General features: G+C 41.4%; 1 protein-coding gene across 3 annotated transcripts in view; it reads left to right on the top strand.

Annotated features, from left to right (window-relative positions):
* ADGRF1 (adhesion G protein-coupled receptor F1) overlaps window positions 1-17,631 on the top strand; it is a 35,044-nt gene extending 17,413 nt beyond the window's left edge. For 2 of the 3 annotated variants that reach the window (XM_045543699.1, XM_045543701.1), the window contains exons 8-17: window positions 97-155; window positions 3,096-3,256; window positions 4,774-4,937; window positions 6,617-6,805; window positions 8,426-9,799; window positions 11,408-11,449; window positions 12,480-12,539; window positions 16,160-16,226; window positions 16,823-16,825; window positions 17,414-17,631. In XM_045543699.1, coding sequence (XP_045399655.1) covers window positions 97-155; window positions 3,096-3,256; window positions 4,774-4,937; window positions 6,617-6,805; window positions 8,426-9,799; window positions 11,408-11,449; window positions 12,480-12,539; window positions 16,160-16,226; window positions 16,823-16,825; window positions 17,414-17,487 — 2,193 coding nt within the window. In that variant the 3' untranslated portion in view covers window positions 17,488-17,631. The remainder of the gene's footprint in view (window positions 1-96; window positions 156-3,095; window positions 3,257-4,773; window positions 4,938-6,616; window positions 6,806-8,425; window positions 9,800-11,407; window positions 11,450-12,479; window positions 12,540-16,159; window positions 16,227-16,822; window positions 16,826-17,413) is intronic. The other variant, XM_045543702.1, reaches the window with a different exon arrangement.
* Window positions 17,632-18,450: the final 819 nt, after the last annotated feature.

The raw sequence follows: 18,450 nt of genomic DNA, 5'->3' as shown, positions 1-18,450 counted from the left end.
GTTGATGTAGTGATTGTCTGCATCCATTTTTTCTCAAATGTCTTTCTGAAGTGTGGGGATAAAGATTAACACATTGCCTTTTGTTTTCTTTCTAAGCTTAAAACAGCATACAAAAGAATTCAAGGTTTTGAGTCAGTTCAGGTCACCCAATTTCGGTAAGTAACACAATGGCTTTAGAAAGGCCATCTCCAGAATTGTACTGTTCCCTGTTCCCAGGTGACCTTGGCAGAAAACACGGCAGAACTGGTCTTTCTAAGTAGGATTCTTACTAACTGGACAAGAGTTTGTGATGCTTTAAAAAGTCTGAAGAGAAAAGCCTAGATTCTCATTTAAGTGAGTTTAGGACCTTAAATATTAGAGAACATTCTCAAAGCTGTGGATCTGAGTAGGATTGCGAAACCGTAGTAGTAGGGTAGAAACTTGGAAGGAAGCAGATCATGATGCACGTGGGTGAGAAGCGGTGAGGGCTGGAGATGAGGGTTGTGGGTTGCAGAAGGGTGGATGTTCTCTTTCCACAACCACAGGAAACATGATGTTCCATAATTGGGAGCCAGAATTTTGTAAAATATTACATTTTTGTGTAGACATTATGTACACACCATAGTTCAAAACCCAGCAGTCTACAAAAAGGAGATATTTAGTAAATTATCCTTTTGTTTATGCTTTGATTCCAAAGCTCATTTGCTCAGTTAGCCATGTGCACATTAGCTACCAACTGTACATGGTCTGCTTCATAGAGGAAGTGGCTTAGAGGTCAGAGAATTTGACTTACGTATTTTTTCACAGCTAACTTAAAAACAGCCATAGGAAATTTTTAACAGCATTTGCTATAAATGTGTTGCCCTGGGCATTGTCCTTTAAGTCATCCCATGTCTTTCTATGAAGTCCCACATTAATAATTTTCTTTAAAATTCAATGCTGGGAAAAACTCTGCTTTTTTTTTTTATATCGAGGCTTAGTTAATTAATTATATTTCCCTTTGTAAATTTGTTGTTCATGAACTCATAGACAAAACTGAAACTTAATCATAGTAATTGTTGTATTCAATATTCATATTTTTCTTTTATTGCTCCTGATTTTCTATTTATACTTATAACTTATATTCCATCATGTATATCTTTTAAGCTGTCTCCAACAATTTGTAGACAAAATCACAGTAAAAGTAGGCATAAGCCTATGAAATACAACTTTTAAAGTTTTACTTTTTACATGTATGATTTAAAACAAATTGTAATCTCTCACTGTCTCAATCTATTTATCTGTCAAATAGGACGGTTAATAGCCATGGAAACTGATGTAACTTCATTAGATTAAACAAAATAGTAGGCAGGAAAATACTTTGTAAATAATAGAAGGGTGATATCAGTGCAAAGGCATTGTGGCCTTCACTGCACAAAAGGGTGTTTGGATTTCTTTATACATTTTGAGCAAAATTTCAAAGTAGTGGTTAAGAATTTGAGCTTTGGAGCATCAGAGTTTCCAAAACATTGATTAATAATTAGTAATCACCTCACCCAGTTTCACTTCGGGCCTCAGTTCCCGTATCTATAAAATGCGGATAACGCAGTGCTTATATAATGGGTTATTGCAGGATTAAGTTAATTAATAGATGCTATCCATTTGCTTTCATGGTTTTAAACACATCTGTACATGGATGGTTTCTAAGTGTATTACGAGGCTTGGCCTCTTCCCTGAACTCCAGACCCAGATATCCAATGGCCCACTTGACATCCCCGCTTGGTTTTCCAGTTGGCATGTCAAATGCGACATGTCCAAACCAGGGTCCTCCAACTCTCCCCCTCTTAACCTATAACCTATTTTTCCCCCTGTCTTCCCTATTTCAGTTATCAGGATGCTATTCTTCCAGTTACGAGTTGCACAGACCAAAACCTTGCAGCCATCTTTTGTTTTAATTTCTTTTATTGAGGTGGAATTTACATATAGGAGTGTGCTCAAACCTTAGGTGTGCAGTTCAATCAGCTTTGACAAATGCTTCTGCAAGCGCCTTCCTACCGTGACAGAACATCTCCATCACCTCAGAAGTTCCCTGGTGGCTTCTTTCCTTCAGCATAACGCCTTAGAAGTTCAGTCTTGTTTTTCTGAGCATCGGTGATTCCTTCTTTCTTACTGCCCGGTAGTATTCCATTGTATGATATATTACAATCTGTTTTTCCTTTATTTGGAGTCATTTTTGACTGATCTCTTTCTCTGACACCCACAGTCTTCTCCATTACCAAATCCTGTGGCTCTATCTTTAAATACAACCCAAATCTGACTTCTTCTCTCCACATGTACAGCTACCTAACCAGTTCAAACACCACCAGCTCCTTCCTAACTGCTCTTCCTGCTTCTCTGCTTGCCTCCCTTCAGTCTATTTTTTTTGCACAGCAGCCAGACTGATGATCTTAAAAATAAATCTGATCACACCACTACCTTTCAATAAAGAACAAAACTTTTTAATAAAGAGCAAAATTCCAACTCTAGGGTCCTGTGTGTTCTGGCTCCTGATTACCTCTCCAATATCATCTCCTCCCCATTTCCTCCCTTGCTGATTGGATTTTCATCATGCCAGTCTTTTTCTTTTTTTTTTTTTAATTTTAAAGAGATTTATTTTGATCCAAATTTGAGGACCATGACCCAGACCCACGGCCAAAAATCCTTGAGCAAGTGGACTCACTGTGGCTGGGATACAGTTTGGTTTTATGTGTTTCAGGGAGACAGGGGTTACAGGTAAAGTCATAAATCAATACATGGAAGGCATGCATTGGTGTGGCCTGAAAAGGTCGTCATGCCAGTCTTTATGTTTGTTAAACTCGCAGGCATTCTCCTTCCTTGGGACCGTCACGTGTGCTGGCATGCTATGCCATTGTTCTTTGAGTCACTGGCCTTTTCTTCTCATCCTTCAGGCCTCAGATTCAAAGTGGTGGTCACTGGTTTCCTGCTTGTCTTGCCTTCTCCACTGGAGTGTAAGCTCTGTGAAGGCAAAGACCAAATCTGTCTGGTTTATTCTTGTGGACCCAATGTTATGCACACACAGAGTACGCCCTGAGTGACTGAATGAGTAAACATAGTGAATCTCATTTCTCTTTCCACAGTCATTACACGGATGGGAGCATCATTGCCGGGTACGAAGTTGTCGGTTCCAGCAGCGCATCCGAGTTGCTGTCAGCCATCGAACAGGTGGCTGCGAAGGCCAAGGCGGAGCTTCGCAAGCTGTTTCCCATAGAAGACAGCTCTTTCAGAGTGTTCAGAAAAGGTAATCCTGGATTCACATCCTTTGCTCAGGTTGAGAGAGTCCTTTAATTATTAATAGTAGCTCATTTGTGTCCTCAGGAAGTAGACTGGAGATGTTTCGATAAAGAATTGTTCTCTAACTGACTTTCCATAGAAACAGTCAGCTGTTTCTCCCCCACCATGATGAGACCCAGCTTCAGCTAACTATTTCAAATTCTTGCCATTTGGTGATCTGATCTCCCACCTCTTAGTGTGAACGTTGTGGAAGACTGATTTCGCTGCAGGCCGTGGTGGAAATGATTGCACAATAGTTTATGGGTATACGTGTTGAAAGAGCCCTGGGGCTGACAATATTCCTAAATCCAATCCAAGCAACCAAGGAAAGAATGCATATATCCATGTCTCTAACACACATGAACACACACACATACATGCCACTCTTCAGGTTTTCTTTTTTCATTTTGCTTCTTTATATTCATAATCTTAAGCCTCTTCTACCAAAATTTGTGTCACATGTTTCAACAACATTTAGTCAACAAATGTTCACCAGATGTTCAAAGTGTCTAGATACTTAGAATGTAGCAATGGGGGAAACAAACTAAAATCATAGCTCTGTGGATCTTCCATTCAGTGTTTCCGTCTCCCACTTCCAAACACATTAAGAATATAAGGCCGGGCGCAGTGGCTCACGCCTGTAATCCTAGCACTCTGGGAGGCCGGTGGGTGGATTGCTCGAGGTCAGGAGTTCGAGACCAGCCTCAGCAGGAGCGAGACCCTGTCTCTACTAAAAATAGAAAGAAATTATCTGGCCAACTAAAATATATATACAGAAAAAATTAGCCGGACATGGTGGCGCATGCCTGTAGTCCCGGCTACTGGGGAGGCTGAGGCAGTAGGATCGCTTAAGCCCAGGAGTTTGAGGTTGCTGTGAGCTAGACTGACGCCACGGCACTCACTCTAGCCTGGGCAACAGAGTGAGACTCTGTCTCAAAAAAAAAAAAAAAAAAAAGAATATATTATTACAGGCTACCTGCAAGAGTAACTTGTGACTGGTTGCCATGTGAGAAGCTTTTAAAAGGGGTACAAGGTAGGAAATGTCACCCCCAAATAGCAACTGCCCATCTTTTAACCGTATCATTTCTGCTTTGTTCCATAGTATCTTGAAAAATTTCTGGTTTTCTAGCGTTCCCTTAAGAGGGAGAATATTTCCTGGGAGTGATCACATCTTGCCTTATTTTCAGCCAATACTTGCCCATTAAAAGTGATGTTGTTGGCACAGACCCAACACCTGGAGGGAGGAGCCAGGCTTAGGGAGGGTTTGGTGTCAGGAAGTGTAAATGGTGGTGTTGAGATGAAGCTGGCCACCAAAGACAAACCTCTCCAACTTCTTAGAGGTTCTGGGCAAACCTCTCCAAAACTAGGTGAGGTATTGTCTCTAAAAATTCAACCTCTAAGGCATTTAAACACTACTGCATGGTTTATATAGAGGGCCAGGATATTCCAGAATCCTTTTCCCTCTCTGTTTTCATTCTTTCCCAGCCCCGTGTAACAGCAATACCTTTGGATTTGGGTGTAAGAATGATGAGTATATCCTGCCCTGTAGCAGTGGCTACGCCGGAAACATCACAGCCAGGTGCCAGCTCTCTGGGTGGCAGGTCATCCGGGAGACTTGTGTGCTCCTTCAGCTGCAAGAACTGGAGGAGGTGAGACATTTCCACCTTGTAGACTTGCCCTGGTTTTGCATTTCCCAGTGGGCATCTCACAGCGAGCATGGCTGAGTGGTGGGTAAATATGCCTGTTTGTATCATTGGCCAGTGTGCAGAGGGTGAGGGTGAACCCGGGGAGCATGGCATGAGTGGCAGCATCTGGGTAGCAGCTCAAAAGGTCAGAGTGCATGGTTTTGTCAGGGAGGGGTGCTGCAGAGAAGTAAACCAATGCTGAAGGGGTCTGTGATGGATGGTAGAGCAGCAGCTAAGTTAGCCTCAGAAGTCCAGAAGGCCAGGGAATCAAAGAGCAAAGTGAAGGTGTGAGTCAGAAGCCAGTAGGCATGGTACAAGTAAGGATGTTCATGTATCAGAAATCAGGGCAAGGAGTGGGTAGGGCAGGGGTGAATCATATAGAATGACGGGACTGCAATGGAACTTAAGGGTCATTTCGTTTACCCACCTCCTTTTACAGATCAGGAAGCAAAGGACCAAGGGGCCAATAGTTCCCCTGGCAGCAATAGTGTTGAACTAGAAGCATGGTCACTTCATTTCCTGTCCAGTGCTGTGACCGCTACATCATGCTCTCTTAGGAAGGTACAAGCACTAAGACCAGGTAGACAGAAAGAAGGAAGTGAGTGATCAGGAATCAGAAGAACTCAAATCACAGAAAAGAAAGACCCCAAGACCAGTTCACAAACACTGTTTGGCAAGTAGATTCCATAGTGAGCAGAACTTCTGTCCCAGCCAGAGACCCTGCTACTGCAGCAGAGAACCTCAGAAATAGTGTTTATTAAGGCACTGTTTACTTCTCCTCTTCTGGACACCTGTTTTCTCATCTGAAAACTGGGGAGGAGGATTGGGCCGGATGGCCTGTATGTCTATTCTTGCTCTTGCCTTCTTTGCCTCTGTTCTGGATGTGAGCAATGGTTGGGGCTAGTGCACCCCATGGTGTGAGGGTAGGTAGACCCCAGTGCCCTAAACAGAGAAGGGCACTGTCAGCAGAGAAGAACAAGAAGGGGAACAGGTAGGATCCGGGCTCCTGGGTTGACTTATGTTGACTGGAAGGGAACACCCCTCTTTGGCTGCTTTGCAAGTTAGCCCAGTGTAGTAGAAGCAGATGGGAGCCTCAGGAAGAAGTGAAACTCCAAATTTAATAACAAAATCAGGGCTGGCACAAGCCCAGTAGTCAAATCTCTACATATATCCCTCTGTCTTCCCATCTTACAGGGGATTCTCAGTGTAGTATCGTGGATATAACAGACGATTAGTACTGGTAGACCTTACCCTACCATTTCCTAGCTTAGTCCTCTTTCGAAGGTCACCAATCGCACTGAACATCAGTTTCTGTATAATTAGAATAATAATTTATATGAAAAAGGTTTTAGTGAATCTTTTCATGTTTCAGTTTCCTTAGCTATAAAATGAAAATGATAATGGCACCTCCCTTCAAAGGGTGTTGAAAGGATTCAATCAATAAATCCCTGGTAAAGCATTTAGCACAACATCTAGAACACAGAAAGCACTGAGTAACAGCCATTGTTATTGTTGTTATATAATCATCCTATGTTGTAACTCATCAACAAATGTCAGTTCTATGTGACCATGGCGCCTGATTTAAATCTGATGCAACACCAGCATTTCATTGTTTTCAAGAACTTAACCATTTTTCTCTCTAGAATGTCAATGTGTTTGCAAGCAATGCCACTGAGGCAGCTGTGTCATCCATGGTACAAGATCTTGCAGTCATCATTCAGCAAAGCCCATCAATCACAGCTGGGAATCTGGCTTCAGTGGTGTCCATTCTGGGCGATATTTCATCCCTGTCACTGGCAGGCCATTTTAGGGTGTCCAATTCAACAATGAAGGTATGATCTGCCTATGTTTGAAAGGGCTTGTTTGAAATGCTCAATCTTATAGAAGACATGACAAAAACTTCCCTATCATTGACTTGTATCCTTGTACTGGAAAGGACAGAAGAGCCATGTAATAGTCCTCATGTGAGCTTTACTGCTCTCTCTGCAGTATACAAGGGACTCACAGCATCCATACCGTGAGTTCGAAAGAAGACAGAGCTGCCCCATGCAGGCTGCCTGGGCAGCACCTGGCTTAGGAAGGGATGAACTTTTGCACCATGTGACACAGGCACCAACTTTTCAATATGTTTGCAGTCTATAGTCACGTTTTTCTGTGGCCATGAACTCTGACTTTAGCAGTGTATATTTTAAGAACTCTCTTCTCTCAACTGGGGAAATCGTGGCTTAATTTGCATATTTAAAAATTAACTTACAAATTATACAAACTGATATTTAGTCCCTATAAGAAATGCAAATAAAAAAAGAAAAAGAAATTATCTGCAATCTGGTCACCGCAAAATAGCCACTACTTACATTTTAGATAGCAGGTGCTCAATAAATATTTGTTCAATAAATATCCTTCCAAACATCGTGGATATATCCATTTTATTAATATATAGTAGAGTACATAATATTGTACACAATTAGATCATATGTGTATTACATAATCACAAAATGACACTTCACTGTATGTGGTAACCATTAAAGATCACATTAAATGTGCATAAGTTAAATTCCTGAATTAAAGAAAAAAATTCTTGGATTTGTTTTTTAAAAACCTGACCACATGTTTGCATGAGATCAACTACAACAAAATAGCACAAAAAGGCTAAAAATAAAATGAAGGGTAAAAAAATGTAGGAAAACACAAAGCAATAAAGAGCAGAGATTTCCTGGGGGTGGTGGAAAAAGCACACTATGGGCTTCTGGGCTATAAGCCACAGAGAGCTGGGTTAGGGTAGGACTTGGCCAGAGCGACAGATGCCTGCAGCAGAATGTCTGGGAGCCAGAGCCATAAGCTAAGAGAGGGGCTTCTGTGAGAGAAAGTAGTGACTTTGAAGGAATGGCTTGGAACAGGAATCTTTCAAACTAAGACTGACCCTTAAAACCCATACAAATTCAACACCTCTTTGTTGCTTGGGTCCAAGTTTTAAATTTTTTGTCCTATATTCTCCTGTAGCAAACAAAAAAAAGACATAAAAACTTCAATATCCATGATGTGAATTTAGAATTTCTGATGTTAGCAAACATCATACGAGAAAGCGGTTCAAAGTAATGTCTCCAGTCAGAGCAGTGTCGTCACTTTTGCCATCTCAGAGAGAAGGAAATGCGCTCGTGCAGCCCAAATTGCAGGACTTTTTCTCCTCCGTGGGGAAGCCCCAATGTGCTTATGAATCCCCCGGGGCAGTGATCACCCTGGAACTTCTGTGATTCTGCTGACCCAAGTTTCTTTGCCCAAAGCGTCTACTGTGCCGAGCAACTGAGCTGAATTTAATTAATGAATTCTAATGTGGTTCATCTCTGAGCCAATTTTCTGGGCATTTTTCCTATACTTTATACTAACGAACATGCACTCTTAGGTCTCTTGTCTGTTTACTCAAAACACAACTGACTTTCATCCTTGTATTTCAGGAAGTCATCAATATAGCTGACCATATCCTTAATTCAGCGTCAGTAAGCAACTGGACAGTCTTACTGCAGACAAGAAAGCATGCCAGCTCACAGTTACTAGAGACACTGGAAAACATCAGCACTCTGGTGCCTCCGACAGCCCTGCCTCTGAATTTTTCTGGGAAATTCATTAACTGGCAAGGGATTCCAGTGACCAAAAGCCAACTCAAAAATGGTTACAACTATCAGGTTGAAATGTTTCCCCAGAATACCTCCATTCCCATCAGAGGCCACGTGTCAATTGGGTCAGACCAATTCCAGTGGTCCCTTCCAGAAACCATCATCAGCATGGCCTCGTTGACCCTGGGGAACATTCTACCCATTGCCAGAAATGAAAATGCTCAGGTCAATGGGCCTGTGATATCCACGGTTATCCAAAACTATTCCATAAATGAAATTTTCCTGACTTTTTCCAAGATAGAGTCAAACCTGAGCCAGCCTCATTGTGTGTTTTGGGATTTCAGCCATTTGCAGTGGAACAATGCAGGCTGCCACCTGGTGAACGAAACTCCAGACACCGTGATGTGCCGATGTACTCACCTGACCTCCTTCTCCATGCTGATGTCACCCTTTGTGCCCCCTGCTGTTGTTCCCGTTGTAACTTGGATCACCTATGTGGGACTGAGTATCTCCATGGGAAGCCTCATCTTGTGCCTGGTCATTGAGGCTCTGTTTTGGAAGCAGATCAAGAAAAGCCAAACCTCACACACACGTCATATTTGCATGGTGAACACCGCCCTGTCCCTCTTGATTGCTGATGTTTGGTTTATTATCGCTGCTACTGTGGACGCCACGGTGGACCCTTCTGGAGTCTGCACAGCTGCAGTGTTCTTCACGCACTTTTTCTACCTGTCTTTGTTCTTCTGGATGCTCATGCTCGGCCTCCTGCTGGCGTACCGGATCATCTTCGTGTTCCACCACACCACCCTGCCTCTGATGATGGCTGTCGGGTTCTGCCTGGGCTATGGGTGCCCTCTCATTATCTCTGTCATCACCGTTGCTGTCACACTGCCCAGCAATAGCTACAGAAGGAAAGATGTGTGTTGGCTTAGCTGGTCCGACGGAAGCAAACCTCTCCTGGCTTTTGTTGTCCCTGCACTGACTATTGTGGTGGTGAATTTGGTCGTGGTGCTGCTAGTTCTCAGGAAGCTCTGGAGGCCAGCTGTTGGAGAGAGACTGAGCCAGGACGACAAGGCCACTGCTGTCCGTATGGGGAAGAGCCTCCTCGTTCTGACCCCTGTGCTAGGACTTACCTGGGGCTTTGGTATAGGAACAATGGTGGACAGCCAGAACCTGGCTTGGCATGTTATTTTTGCTTTACTCAATGCATTCCAGGTGAGAACAATAGGAATAACCTATTACGTTGTCAGGCAATTGGGATACGTATAGAGAACTCAGGTTGGTGAGACCGCTCTGGAGATTATCTCATCTCCCTGCCTCCAGCAAGACTGTAACCAAAACTGCACAGAAACAGTGAATAGGAAAAAAAAATCCATTTTTCCCCAATAGTTACTGTTATACCGGAGCAGAATATTGGACTTCTTCAGTAACCCATTGCAAGGCTTTAACTCTGTTAGAGTTTGCATAGCTAACATTAATCCCTCTTGCTGCTGTCCCAGTCCTCTTTTTCTCGTGCAGACCTCTGAAAAGGCACACAGAGAAAGGGAAATGAATCACAAGGACTGGTTGACTCTCAATAGTGCAAAGGAAGTTCCTAGAGTACAATAGAGCAAGGCCTAGCAAAGGTCAACCAGCAGCCTGTTTGTGTAAATAAAGTTTTATTGGAACACAGGCAAGTTTATTCATTTACACATGGTCTATGGCTGTTTTTGTTATAACAGCAGAATGAAGTAGTTGCAACAGAACCTACAAAACCTAAAATACTTACTATCTGGCTATTCACTCCTGCCACAAAGGGATGGGTTTTACGTGCCACAGTCAGAGGACGTTCAGAGAGTAGGTGGACAAAGTCATCCTCAGGTTTTGATGAATGTGGCGAAGAGGCTTCAGTTTTGGTTTAATGCGGGTTTTGTCAGACCAGCTCAGACAACAACTCAGGGAAATGGTGGTTAAATGTTTGAGCTCTGGAGTTAAATAAGTCTGGGCTGAAATGTGTCATTTTACTAACTGTGTGACCTCTAACAAATTGCTTCATCTCTCTGGCCCTCAATTCTTTTCTCTTTCAAATAGAGATGATAGTAATATTTATATCATAGCATACATGTGAGGATTAAATGAGATAATGTAGCACTTTTGTTGACACAGTGCCCGGCACTTAGTAAATACCCAATAGGTGTTTCTCAGAAGCAGCTGGTTCTCCACCTTTTCGGCATCCAGAGAGCATTCAGGTGGCAGTACAGATGGCAACCATGGAGGGCATGCACCCGATGGTGACAAGTGTAGGGAACTCCTGTCAGGAGCGGAAGGTGATATGCTGTCTGAACAGGCACCAATGGAAGGTTCTCTGACCAGGAGGAGGATTCCAAGGTCCAAGAAAGCCTTTGCCAGGGGTTCCCCAAGAGCTGCACTGGAAGGAAGGGGTGCTGACAGAGGTCACAGCCCTCCGCATCTGCTGCCATTGCAGACGCTTAGTAAACCTTAAACGCCCAGTCAAAGAAAAGACTAAGAGACAGAAGCAAATGGAAGCTATTTGTTTTGGGTTGGAATGGTACAGTAGGGGAGAATGAAGCCCTGCATGCAAAACTTCATTCACTCAATCATTTATTTACACATTCAATAAAAAAATTTTTTGAGTATTTTGTATTGTGCCATGCACTGTGGAGGTCACACTGTGTTCCTGCCTTCAAGGGACCTACAGTCTAGCAGGAAGACAGACAAGAAAACAATTTCAGTGTTGGGTGATAGAATAGTGTTATGTATAAATGCTTTCTTTTCTGGAATAGAAAAATACAATACATGTGATTTATTCCTTTTTTTTTAAAGGGGTTTTTCATCTTATGTTTTGGAATACTCTTGGATAGTAAGGTACGTGCATTTATTTCTCTCTTTACCCTCTAACCCAAGCATCTTTAAGCCTCTCCCCTTCACTTCTGAGGCCTTTATTCATATAGTAAGAGGTCAGTCTATGGATACTTTTGTAATCAAATTCTATGATTTTACAAAATGTAGGCTCATTCAGGAGACAAAGGAACTACATAGTCACTGCTGAACAAGCTATATAGAACTAATCAAACACATATGTAAATAGTATAGAAAAAAAGGATAAATTCTCTTTGTCTTTAATTTTTCTAATTTAAATCATGGTAGGCAATAATTCAATAGAAAAATTACTTTCCTAAGGAGTGAATTCCCTTTTGCTCCTTTAATTAGTTTACCCATTTACTTGGAATATGCTGAAAGATATATCTACTTCAATATTTATAGTGTTTTATACAGTAAATGTTAAATAGCCTCTCACATTAAATAAAATTCCTAAAGAAGGACAACCAATTTAAGTGAAAGATGGTGGAGTAAAAAATTAAATAAACTTGTTTCCTAAGCCCAAGCCTTGAGCAACTCTATCGAGAGGGATGAAGGCAGTAAGCTAATAGATGTAGAGTGTTTATTTCGATAGGAAGATAAGAATATTTGATAATTAGAACAATTTTTGCTAATGATAGCAACAATTTTGCACATGCACAAACCCTCATTTACAAAGAAGCAGTTTGCTATTCTTAATTGTACTAAATAATTGCCTTGTTTGTACCATTCACATGGTTAGGAAACCCTTCTCTTCAAAGATATTCAATTTAGTAATTATTGCCAACTGCTAATGTGTAGAATCTGAATTATTATGGTTTTTGGTACTGTTCTTTGTTTAATTCTAGTTTTGTTTATAGGTAAAGAGGCGAAGAAACTAATCTTTCTATCAGATATCCAGTCATGGCCTATTAAGTGCTTCTAGAAAATACTAATAACACTACTAAATAAGTTTCAACCTGTCGTTTTGTCCTTGATTTGTTTATGTATGACTGCATATGTGTATCTCCTCAATATTTCTTTGTTGCCTTTATAGCTGCGACAACTTCTGTTTAATAAGTTGTCTCCCTTAAGTTCTTGGAAGCAAACAACAAAGGTAATTATCTCCTAGTCTTTTACTGCCATGAATCCAATGCTTGAAGTTTCAATTTTGCATTTTGCTCTTTATACAGTCTTGCAGCAAGCCCGCTTCTATGTAAAGCCCTTGGGTTTCGGTCACCATATTCCTAGTATCTGGCATGGGGCCTGGCACATGGTCGATGCTCAGTAAAGAGTTGCTGAGTGAGGGAGGGAGTGAATGTGAGGGTGTGGGAACTCGGAAGGTTGCTCAAGCACGGAGGTCTGTGGGTGCGTGCTGTGAGCATGGGTTTTTCGGGTGCATGCCCTCCACGGTTGCCATCTGTACTGCCACCTGAATGCTCTCTGGATGCCGAAAAGGTAGAGAACCAGCTGCTTCTAAGAAACACCTATTGGGTATTTACTATATGCCGGGCACTGTATCAACAAAAGTGCTACATTATCTCATTTAATCCTCACATGTATGCTATGATATAAATATTACTATTATCTCTATTGAAAGATGAGAGAATGGAGAATACCTTTGAACAATATCACTGGTTTTAGTCTGACCTGCTTGCCAGCATCTAGAATTAGCAAGGCCCTTTCCTCCCTCTGACTTTCTGGACCTTCTCTAGACCATTTTTTTCCTTCTCTATGAAAGTAAAGGGGGAGATCTTGAATAATTTCTCTTATATAAATTTGATCAACTTCTACTGTACAAAATGCTGTCTCTGAATTTTCTCTCCTAGGCTGGTGTCACTGACTTTGTCCTTTACAGTTTTATCTCTTAAGTCTGCAAACTGACAAGTTTACCTGGAAATGGAAAATTCCTATTATATTTTTTGCCACACGATCAAACGGATAGTATGAGGATAGTATAATTAGAAACAAAAGTACTTTCATGCCTATTTTGTATTTTCTGTGTTAATTTAGACTTTCTTCTCTTTCAGCAAGGCACTGATCATTCAGAAAGGGTCCTAAAGCAGAGATTTCTGTGTTTGATAAAAGTCAACTGACTTAACTGTGTGCAACCCTTTATGGGCATTTAGAGATTTTTACAGGTGACGAAATAATCTTTTGAAATAAAAATCAATGATGAAATTATCTTCTGGCATTGAAAAATCTTCCTGGGTCTGCATTTTGTAGCAGAAGGCACTGCCGTGAATTGGGGAACAGCAGCTGTGAGCCGGCAGGCCTGCTCTGTATTTCTGACTCCATGATGAATTGGCTGTATGGTTACAAGTCACTTCATCTCTTTCAGTTTCCATTTTCTGAACTATAAAAAATTAAGTGTTGGACTAGTTACTGGAACCAAAAAGTTTTAACATTCTCTGGTTTGCATTTTATGTCTTTAAGAACTAAAATCCCTTGGACCAGAAAATGTGCAGCTAATTGAGTCACTGTCTTAAGAAAAGGACGGGTCACAGCACATGTGGCTACATCAAAGAAAAGCCTTTAGTGGCATATAAACAGACAGACACTCCCTACTCTGCAAAGCAGGAAATCAGAATTTTTCTCATCTGAAAACAAAAGAGAGAAAAACACCCAAAATTAAAATAAAAGCAAAAGTGGAAATGCCTGCCGGTGTTTCTCCCCAAACAGTGCCTGACGGTGCCTGACACTTTGACGCTTTCCAGAAGGCAGCAGTGGTCAGGGAGGGCTTTGCCACTTCCGGATTTGGACCCCTTCCCCAATTTAGTTTCCAAAATGGGTGATAAAAATGAGATTTTGCTATCTGGCTAGGTGGCTTATTTGCTTTAAAATCAATATCCATTTGCAAAAGACAATAGGAGTATTTGTAATTTTCCGAGGGAGTTTGAATGAAAAGGTGGGAACCTAGTTTATAGATGATGAGGTGAGGGAGAGACAGCATTCAGTGCGAATATTCCTGCAGAGAAACTCACTTGTGAGTGAAAAGGGAGCGAAGGTTGTTACCAGATGCAGACGTAGGACCAGTGGTGACGTTGCCAGAATGTGACAAGCTCATGTGTTGAGAGCGATGGGCCAGCAAGGAGAGAGTCTGAAAACCTGAAAACAAATGGGAGAGGGAGTATAATGGACAAGAGAGGATTCCTGGGAGGACAGGTTGAGCGGTCAGACTAGGGTGGCAGGATTAGCTGCTTCTCTCTCTCTCTCTCCCTCTCTCTCTTCCTCTTAGCTTCTTCCCTTAACACAGGAAGGACCAGACTGATGTACAGATTGGGGTCATGATGTTGAGGGTCCAGACCTTAATGCTTTTTCTTAATAGGGGGCAAGGCTGTCCACTGAGAGATGGCAAAGGGGAGGTAAAAAGAGCAGCAAGAATACGGTAGTCTGTGAAGGGAATGCATGAAAGAGGAAGCCAGCAATGGTTTCAGCAAGGACCGTCCTCAACTCACCAAAACACTGTGGGGACCCAAAATCCCCTCCATGCTGAAGACTCAGGGCCCTTTCTTGACCCTTCACTGTCCCTAGCCACATTCTCTGTAACTCTCCACCAAGAGACAGACTCTGGTGGCCTCTGCAGACCCCTCCTCCCACTCCCAGAGTAGGTTTCTAGAGCCACATCTTAGTTTCAATGACTCAGACCCTGTTATTCGACCAACTGCTTGGACCCACACACCTTCCCAGACCACACAGAGTTCCTGTGGGTGTTGCAACCTAAGATTCCTCTCTCCAAATGGGGCAGGATGCAGTTTTAGATGCAATGATTCTGACTTTAGGATTTTCTCTTAGGAAGAGGACGAGGAGGGTTAAAGAAACCCCAAATTCTAGAAAATCAATTCTTTTGCTTTTAAAGTTTAAGTCCTTTTTATTCCTATCTCTATAACTTTTTTATTTTTTCAAGCTCAATATGGGGTAGCCACTTATATATCTCAGTGAAAACTGGGTTCTGCATATTGCACGTGACAAGGACTTTTTCTCCCATCTTTATTTGGTTTCCTCATGACATGGACTATAGCAGGGAATGGAACTTATGTCTTCTGATATTTCCAGTGCCTAAAACAGTGTCTGGCCCACAAAGGCACTTAATATGAGCTGTTAAATTAATGAATAAATGAATGATGAATTAAGGAGTAGAAAACAATATAATGTACCTAAACACTTTTATCTTTCTCCATAAGTACATGCTCTTTTGTCTTAACTATTTTATTTCAGTTGATAATTTGGTTATTAAATTATTGAAAACTATATGGCCTCTGTTCCAATGACCAAAGGATTATTCACAGAGAGATCTGAATCTAAGATGAGCAAGAATAAGTCAAACCTCTAGTGGAGACCATTTTTAGCAGGAGGATTGTTTTTCCTCCATGGGTCTCTTTTAGTGACAAATGTTTGAACCAAAGAAATGTAAGCGTGGACATGCAGAAGGATATCTCCTTTAAAACTATTTTCTAGTTTGTTGTTAGAAGTTGTAAAAATATACAGAAACACAAAGGTTACTTGGAAATAAGTTATTAGGCATTTTTAAATAGATTAAAGCAGAATAGAGAGTAAGGCGTTGATGACTCTACCGTGTTGAAAAGAGAATAACACACTATGTAGATGGAATGAAGGATAATTAATGACATCAAGAAGTCAGAAAATGCAGACTAACACAATGCTATTACACTAATAATACTAATACACTAAAAGAATACTACTAATGTCCAAATAACTTGTTTTTCTTTTGTGCAGCAAAACTCATCAGATTTATCTGCCAAACCCAAATTCTCAAAGCCTTTCAATCCACTGAAAAAAAAAGGTGAGTTACAATAAAAGCAAAGGTTATAAAAGGTGTGAAGAGAGAATACGAATACATCGTATGAGAAAATTCAATGGCAACATTTTAGAAATTCATGTGGGAAGTGTGAGCATATCAGCAGCCGTGTGTACAGAGGTTATCTGGATTGGGCTCAGGGCTGATGGAACAATGTTGGGAATTTGATGCTCATGGAGACCAGGGTGTGCCATTATGTATTTTCACCACAAATTATCTCCATGCCCTCAATTAGATATTATATAAATCTGTGGCATTGGTCATTGAAGCCATGGGGTGAAGGCATGTGGCCATTCTAACACCAATGTGTCCCTGCTGGAGAATGACCCCTCTGAGCCAGCCACGGAGCAGCAGGCATGGGGCCACATGCCTGTGCCCAAATGCTGCACACACCCTCCTCCCAAGGTGTCCCCGGGGAGGAGGCAGCCACACCTGCCAAGTGTGGAAGAGCACTGTCTCCTCTGCCTATGACATACATTGGCTCTATATTGATATATTGGCAGTTACCAAAGTCTATGATATTCAGCAGTGAGTCACCTAGTATTTAAACATTGCAAATAGTCACGGTATTCTTGGAGAAGAAGGTTGGGGCATGGAGTAGAGGAGGGGTCATTGCCTTACAAGGTGAATTGAAGTCAGACTTAAGAGCTCAAGTCCCATTTCACATTAAGTTGTGTTAATATCATCATTTAGGTAGGAAAATGGGCAACTCATTTTAGATTCCTATCAAAATTATTTGAATTCCAGATAAAGTACAAGTGCCTGGAGAATGTGCTCATCCAGAGCCCCTGGGTCCTATTATCACTGCCACCAACCGGCCTATCTCTACCTTTTGGGGCATTTGTTCTTCATTAGTAAAAGTCAGAAAAACTAAGAGATCACTAAGGTTCCTTCTAGCAATGACATCCTGTGATCTCAGATCTACTTTATCTCATTTCCCAGCAAGATCTGAAAAACATGGTGCTTCTCTTCTCCAGTGGGGCATGCCTGGTAGTACAAGCTTCCAGGTGTCAGTGAGATGCTGTGCCTCTGCACCAACCACGTTCCTCATCTTTCTCACCTTCCTAAAACTGTTCCCAGTTGTCAGAAATTCCACAGGCTGAGTTTCACCTTGGTCTCATGCTTGATCCCAACATACTAGCAATAATTCTTATCCTCTCTTCCTCCCCCAGGCAATTATGCACTTTCTCATACTGGAGATTCCTCCAACGATATCATACTAACCCAGTTTTCATCAACTGAATAAAACAAGGAACCCTAAAATCAAGGAAGAAACTTTGGAACAACTTGACATTTACAGCTAAATGTCAGTAAAGAAATTATGCTCAGTATTAGATGGGATTTTCTGATTTAGGAGTCTAGGAATAAAACAAGGAGATCTCAGCGGCTTTCTCTCTGCCTCCTTTGTCTTCAATTAAATGAAAAGAAAATTTATTTCCATGTGGTTGATTCAAAGAAATTGCTCTGTAAATGCGGAAGAGTAGGTTGTGTTGGAAATAGTATAAGTTGTACCTTTTTCTCATGACCACAAAATGTGGTTCCCTTTTCCATAAAATAGCATTATTCCCAGTGGCATTTCCAATCATCTGTATTGGAGTAAGAAACCTTTGTGAAATAGCTTTAGATAAATTAATGGGCAATCTCTTTCTTTTCAAAAGTCATTGGTGCAAATTTCCTGGAGAAGAGCCATTTCCCTTCCAAATTTTCCAGTTGGATTTTATGTTCATCTTTGCTTTTTAGGTTCAGTCACTTAACTTGGAAAGTTAATCAGAAATAACATGAAAACTTCCATTTCAGGTAGCTTTACAGCCATTTATCAGAAAGTATATGTAGTGATGTGATTTGGTATGTAATGCAGTATTTTTCACCTGGTCCCCAACCCTGCAAAGTGAAGTGTCCAGGCAGACCTAGTGCAGTGGGGGAGGGTGTGGGGTCTCAGAGAGGTGAAGTGACTTGCCAAAGATTGTGAGGTCATCATAAAGGAGAACTGGGAATTTTTAAGATTTTTGGTTTCTAGTCCATTTCTATAGCTTCATAAAAACCTTGAAAATCACTTACAATCCTAAGAAATATTTGTGAGGTTAGATACCTGGTTCATGACTCCCAGAATCCTATCTATGTAAGAGGGAAACTGAAGGAGAATTTGGTTGTCAGCTTCCAGGGAGCTACCTTAAAACACCCTGATTTTCTTTCACGATACACTGTAGGT

The sequence above is a fragment of the Lemur catta genome, chromosome 2 (assembly GCF_020740605.2).
Source record: "Lemur catta isolate mLemCat1 chromosome 2, mLemCat1.pri, whole genome shotgun sequence".
Classification (NCBI taxonomy): domain Eukaryota; kingdom Metazoa; phylum Chordata; class Mammalia; order Primates; family Lemuridae; genus Lemur; species Lemur catta.
This window is presented reverse-complemented; position numbering and strand designations above follow the sequence as displayed.